The sequence below is a fragment of the Oryzias melastigma genome, linkage group LG2 (assembly GCF_002922805.2).
Source record: "Oryzias melastigma strain HK-1 linkage group LG2, ASM292280v2, whole genome shotgun sequence".
In the NCBI taxonomy this organism is placed as follows: domain Eukaryota; kingdom Metazoa; phylum Chordata; class Actinopteri; order Beloniformes; family Adrianichthyidae; genus Oryzias; species Oryzias melastigma.
In genome coordinates, this window is record NC_050513.1 from 10,463,079 (window position 1) to 10,469,826 (window position 6,748).

Sequence of the window (6,748 nt, forward strand, 5' to 3'; positions counted from 1 at the left end):
TCAACTTGATAACTAATTAAAAAAAAAAAGATATTTGGCATTAAAGTCCCCTAAACCCCCAGAATCTACCCTCATGATGTGTCACGGCAGCTCTGACAATTAAATGGGACGTACCATTACGCACTGGACCTTCAACTCTTTTAAGGCCCAAAGATGAACATTTAAAATATTTCTAAAATAATTTTCATGTTCATCACTATTTCTGTCATGATAAAAAGTAATAAAAATTACCGAGATGCCATAAACCACCTCGTGCGAAAATGTTTCGTCCTCCCCCGTAAATCTGTAGAAATGGAATATTCCGTCTACAGTAAGTCAGGAAACTGAGAGACTTATGGGGTCAAATCAGGATCAGATAAAAGTGAAGGAAAAAACAGATTGAAAAACTGAAAATCAGGCATTGTAAATTTGAAAAGAATTAAAAAAAAACATTTAAACATTTTGAAAACAGTTTAAAACTCGAAAACTCATGTTGAAACCGTGAAGCCCCGCCCCCATGTCAATTTAGCAGCGAAAACTCGAAAACTCTGAATTGAAAATGAGAACTAAAAGCAAAGAATGAGGAATAATAAAAAGTTGAAACATGTTTTTATTAGTGGTAACAGTTTTTGTTTTTTTTAGTTTTCAAAATTTCAATTTTTTTTTCAAAATTTCAATTTTTCTTTCAAGTTTTCAATATTATATCTTAAACGTTCGTTTTTTTCAAATTTTCAATAATGTCTTTAAGTTTTCAATATGTATTTTCAAGTTTAAAACTGCTTTCAATTTTTTTTTTACATTTTCAATAATTCCTTTACATTTACATTATGCATTTTCAAGCTTAAAATTGCTTTCAAATAAAAAATAATAAAAATAATTTATAATAAATAATTTATAAAGCCTGTCTGATTTTTCATTTGCTTTAAGATTATCCATATTTGACACCATAGAGACTCTTCCAGGAGTTTAAAAAGGAAAAATAAAAGCAGTAATCAACCAGATGTGGAAAAATGTTGTAAGAAGTGCAAGAAGAGAGAAAAAGAAGAACATAATCTCAAAAAGATAAAGAAAGTCATGAAAAGAGACAGAAAACGAGAGGAAAGGCAAAAAGAGTGGTAAAAAATTGCATTTTTTTAGAATATATATATAAATATTTTTGTTAATGCCACTCCATAGTCATCGTTTTGTTCTATCATTCAAGTATGTTTGTGTCTTGTCATTAGCAAAACCTGATAAACAAATTACATACATGTATTATGAATGTTTTAACCTGAGTAAGGATTAAAAAAAAAAACATGGGGCCCCAATCTCATCGTTCGCCCCCAAACTGCTTATTTCCGCCCCTGCTGGCGAGGCGCGTCTTTTTCAGCACCATGGACAGCGCCCCGCGGTGCAGCCGGGCCCTGCTGCGCCTCCGGGAAACCCTGTAGGACGGTTCAGGGTTTCCCCTAATGAGGTGCACCTGTTGTCTGACGTCAGCACTCGCGAGAGAACCGTCTCAGGTGAACAGCGGCTCGATAGGTTCTTTTTTGGTGTATAAGTGGTGTTTATCCCGCTTTTTAAGAATTATTTCTTTAAGTTTTCGCTTTTAAAATGCGTGACGTTTTTCTGGTGAAGTTCCGGTAAAAGCAGGTTTTGTAACGCGTTACTGTACTCCGTTACTCTCCCGCTTTGCCTCCTCTCTCTCTCTCTCTCTCTCTTTGTCTGCGCCTCCATGTGGGTTCTCCCTCCGCGCACTCCGAGCTGCGCCCCTGCGCGCGCCGCGCTCACTCCGTCCCCGTCACAGCAGCAGGAGGAGCCCCCCCGCGCACACCAGCCGCTCACGCGCCGCGGACAAACGGTGAAATGTTGCTGAATCCGCGCCTGAACATCTCTGCGTTTCTGTCGAGCTGCGCGTCTGCGGGCGGCGCGGGGAAACCTCTGCGGGGCGCGCAGCCGGGCAGCTGAAGTGGAGCGGAGAGAAAGGAGGAAAAAACCAAAAAGCATAAAGAAAGAGGAGGATGACAGAGTGCTGACAAAAGAACCCGCGGGGAGCCCCTCTGGATCCGGTTTCAGCGCTGCGTAACGGGACCGGCTCGCTCGTTCTCGGACGGCCAGAGAGCATCCTTCCTGGAGGGGAACCATGCCCGTCCGGAGGGGTCATGTGGCGCCGCAAAACACCTTCCTGGGAGTCATCATCCGGAAATTCGAGGGACAAAGTGAGTAGCTTCCCCTGGTGGGTCCACATTGTTCATCACTGAGTCTAGAGCGAGACACATTCAGGAAAAACCGAGAGGAAATCTACGGTTTCCCAGCAGGATTTCAGAATTCTCGTGGTTTTTGGAGAGAATCTGCGCTCCTGAAGTGGACACACTTTGGACACTTTAAGTCTATCATTTGGAAGAAACTTTTCCCTTTTCTTCTTCTTGATCATTTTGAGTCCGTTTTAACCGAATTCTCACATTTAATTTGAGGATTAAAACTTGCAGAATCTTAAATTTAAGAGAGAACTAGAAGATTCCGATCACTTGAGATTATTTTGGGGGGTCACAGGGTTACCAGCACCTGTACTGTTAGATCTGTTGCACATATGCCCCTATAGAGGCAATTTAGAGTCACTAATTAACCTGTAAACATGTTACTGGACTGCAGAGGAGAACATGCAAACTCTACATTTCATTTCATTTATAAAATGCATCCTAACTCTTATTCCATAAAAAATAGGGCTGGAAATCCATTAATAAAATTAACTAATTGGGGAAAAATTAGCCCTGAACTGTAATTAATGTGTACGAATTACATCAACAGTGAGGTAACTATGGATCAAATAATCTGCTTTTTGTGAAAACGTGATATAAACTAGATTAAAATACTAAAAAACGATTATCAGCCCTAATAAAAAAACACAAATATTAAAAACATTTGTATTATCCACCAGCTTTACATACTCCTTTATATTTAAAAGGTCCCATCCGGGATTTGAACCTGCGCCTTCTCACCAAGAGGCGACCACTGCCCCACCGTGCCGCCCCCCCACTCCAAAATAATCAGCATTGTCCTACTTCTTAAGTGCTTCAATTTATGCTGGGTTTTTGGTTGTGACGCCACCAAAATGCTAGATAGCATTTTTTTGTTGTAGCAGGAGCTGTTGTAGCCTCCGAATGTTTAACTGTTTACCTGCTGTTGTGAGTTTATAAACTTTGGAAACCTCGTTGGAGTCGACTCTTTTGCTCAAATGCTGATGGTGGGAAATTAATATTTAATAGCCTGCACATGGAAGTGCACTAAAAATTTTCAAAATAAGAGAAAAAGTGTTGCAACAACCTTACATGCAACACTTTATTTAGTTTTTTTGTCTTTATAGTTGCCTAAACTTAATTTATTCACTCGTCTATTAAATTTAGGCTTTATATGAGTTTTATCTGGTGTTTTGAAAGATTTGTTGCATTAAAAATGAATTTTTGTTCAAATCCTAGTGACAGGATTTTGATGATTTAACATTTTCAAGACATCTTAGGTGTCTTTCAATTGCACTTTTCGTCTAAAAAGAAACCACAAAAGTTGTTCGGATGTTATAATCCATACAGGTTTCCATGACAACTAAATAAAAATAAACAAATAACTAGAATGAAATAGACACCAGAATTTGAAAAAAATCACATTTAAGATCACACTTAGTGGCAGTGATCCATAAACTTCATAACACTTTATTTAATTAATTTATTTTGTATCTTTATTTAAAACAATTACTACACATTTCATCCAAACTCACCTCTAGTTGTGTCTGGTATATTTCAAAAGTTTATTTATTATTTTTTTTTTTTAAAAAAACCAAAAGAATTAAACAAACAGGCAATAATTCAGATTTTTATCCATTTGACTAAAATTCACGTGTTCATGTCAATTTATTTATTTGTCTGGGACAGTGCACATTAAAAGCATAGCATGCAAAGAGCCAGATTTACCCCAGGAGGTATTTTTGACTGTCTCTGGAAAAAATTTTAAAATTGTCAACCTAAAAAGCTAAAAACAATAAATAAAAACACAATTTAAAACCACAATAAAACCAGGATATGCAATAAAAATACAATTATAAGTGTCAGAGGAAGTTTTATTTTGAAAGGCTGCTTGTTTATCAAAACATTTTTTGGAGGGTATTTTAAGAGTAAAAATGTATTTCCTCCATCCTCCTCCGACAGATAAAAAGTTCCTCATCGCTAACGCCCGCGTGCAGAACTGCGCCATCATCTACTGCAACGACGGCTTCTGCGAGATGACGGGCTTCTCCCGGCCGGACGTCATGCAGAAGCCGTGCACCTGCGACTTCCTGCACGGCCAGAGCACCAGCCGGCACGCCGTGGCCCAGGTGGCTCAGGCGCTGCTGGGCTCCGAGGAGCGCAAGGTGGAGATCACCTACCACCGCAAGGACGGTGAGTGTTCCTCCGCGCGCTTTATTTTGAAGGGATGACTTTATAGAAGAGGATTGAAATGGATGTAATCACAGATCATGTTCCCAAGTCAACACTCTTGAGCTGTCACGGTAGCCCTCATCCCCACACACTTTAGATAACCCACCTCTGCTGCAGACGACTGTTCACATGTAAATGCTCCGTAGTGAAAGTCGATACCGGTCGCGTCAGCTGAGCCGATGGCGTACGACCTCGTGACCTCCAGCTCTGGAAAGTATGTGGAGCTGGAGGGATGCTGTTGTTCCGACAGATAACGGTAAAGTGCTTAAAAACACTCAAAATGTTGCATATCTTTTTCTTTTTTCTTTTTTGTGCACAAAATAAAGTCTCAATTTTACACAAACCACTTAAATCTTTATTTAATATCAGATATTTATAGTGTGAGTCAACGCGTTTCCCTTTTTTAACCTGAAATAATTGAAACATTCCGTCACGTCAGACTGAAAAAAGCCTCTTTTTTGAAGGTGTTTACAGCTGTGGGTTCATGAAGGGAATAAACGCTTCATTTTGTGCTTTTTACTTCCCACATCTGTCGCCTCCTTCCAGCTGTCGTGCTCGTATGTCGTCGTCTCTTGGAATCGCTTTACTCTGTTTGTGTGTGTGAAGTATCCGCAGAAGAAAACCTGCTGCTCCGGTTCTCTTGAACTGATGCTCTGTGTCATTTCATTGGATTTTTGAAATATCGTGATACTATCGGTATTGTGAATCGTCAGTTACGCTGAGAATCCCAGCCTTAGCATAAAGTTACCCACATTTCCTTGCTACTCAAACAATTTTAATGTGAAATAGAGCTGCCACGATTAGTCGACTAATCGACTATGAAAATAGTCGACGACTAAATTAATAGTCGATTAGTCGTTACTTTATATTATATGGAGTCAAAGTGTAGTAAAGTTGAAAGTATTTGGCATTCTGCTAGCTTTTGGAGTTAGCTAATACTTTAGCTACATGCTAGCTATATTGGCTAATTTATGCTGTTTTTTTTCAGGTATTTTGGAGCTCAGCCAATATTTTAGCTACATGCTCGCTATTTTGGCTAATTTTCACTATTTTTGTTTTTTGGCTAATTTGAAGTTTAGCTAATACTTTAGCTACATGCTAGCTAGTTTGGCTAATTTATGCTATTTTTGTTTTTTGGCTAATTTGAAGTTTAGCTAATACTTTAGCTACATGCTAGCTAGTTTGGCTAATTTTCACTATTTTTGTTTTTTGGCTAATTTGAAGTTTAGCTAATACTGAAACTACATGCTAGCTATTTTGGCTAATTTATGCTACTTTTGTTTTTTTAGGCTATTTTGGAGTTGGCTAATGCCGAAGCTACATGCTAGCTATTTGGCTAATTTATGCTACTTTTGTTTTTTTAGGCTATTTTGGAGTTGGCTAATACTTTAGCTACATGCTAGCTATTTGGCTAATTTATGCTATTTTTTGTTTTTTAAGCTATTTTGGAGTTGGCTAATACTGAAGCTACATGCTAGCTATTTTGGCTAATTTATGCTACTTTTGTTTTTTAGGCTATTTTGGAGTTGGCTAATACTGAAGCTACATGCTAGCTATTTTGGTTAATTTAGGCTGTCTTTTAGGATATTTTGGAGTTTAGCTAATATTTTATCTACATGCTAGTTATTTTGGCTAATTTTGGCTAATTTGAATTTTTGCTAATATTTTAGTAACATGCTAGCTATTTTGGCTAATTTAGGCTATTTTGTTTTTTTAGGATACTTTGGAGTTTAGTTAATACTTTAGCTACATGCTAGCTAGTTTTAGCTAATTTAGGACTTTTTCAGTTTTTTTTTTTGGCTAATTTGGAGTTAAGGTAATATTTCAGCTACATGCTAGCCATGTTGACTCACTTGGGCTTTTTTCAGTTTTTTTAGGCTAATTTGGCATTTAACTAATATTTTATCTGGCTTCAGCATCTTCATCTATGAGCACTAGCATCTTCAGCAGCCAAATTCAGCTTACAGCATTCACACTAGCACTATCACAGGTAATGCTATATATCTAGTTTTTAGTTCGTTTAAAGCTAATGATGGCTAAGATGTGTGCTTTACATCCAGTGTGCGCATGACCAGATTAGTTGACTAATATAATAATAATCAGTGTTTAGTGGACTATTAAAACAAATGTTTGTGGCAGTACTAATGTGAAAGGACTCTGTTATGTTTTCCCATGATGCCGTGCAAAAATTAAAGCATCTCGTAGGTTTTACACTATAAAAAGTGAAACACGGGATCAATCAACAAAAGTTCTGTAACTTCTTATAAATCTTTAAGTTTCATTTATAGAAACTAATATTTAAAATGTAACAAATTACAGAA

At 37.7% G+C, this 6,748-nt stretch overlaps 1 protein-coding gene across 6 annotated transcripts in view; it reads left to right on the plus strand.

Moving 5' to 3' along the window:
* Positions 1-782: 782 nt before the first annotated feature.
* The window catches only part of kcnh7 (potassium channel, voltage gated eag related subfamily H, member 7), a 102,804-nt gene continuing 96,838 nt past the window's right edge, over positions 783-6,748 (plus strand). For 4 of the 6 annotated variants that reach the window (XR_004949276.1, XM_036215745.1, XM_024294344.2 and 1 more), the window contains exons 1-2: positions 783-2,177; positions 4,158-4,388. Coding sequence is in view for 5 of the 6 variants with exons in the window: in XM_036215745.1 (XP_036071638.1) it covers positions 2,102-2,177; positions 4,158-4,388 (307 nt within the window). In the remaining variant the exon portion in view is untranslated. The remainder of the gene's footprint in view (positions 2,178-4,157; positions 4,389-6,748) is intronic. The other 2 variants (XM_024294346.2, XM_024294347.2) reach the window with 1 other exon arrangement.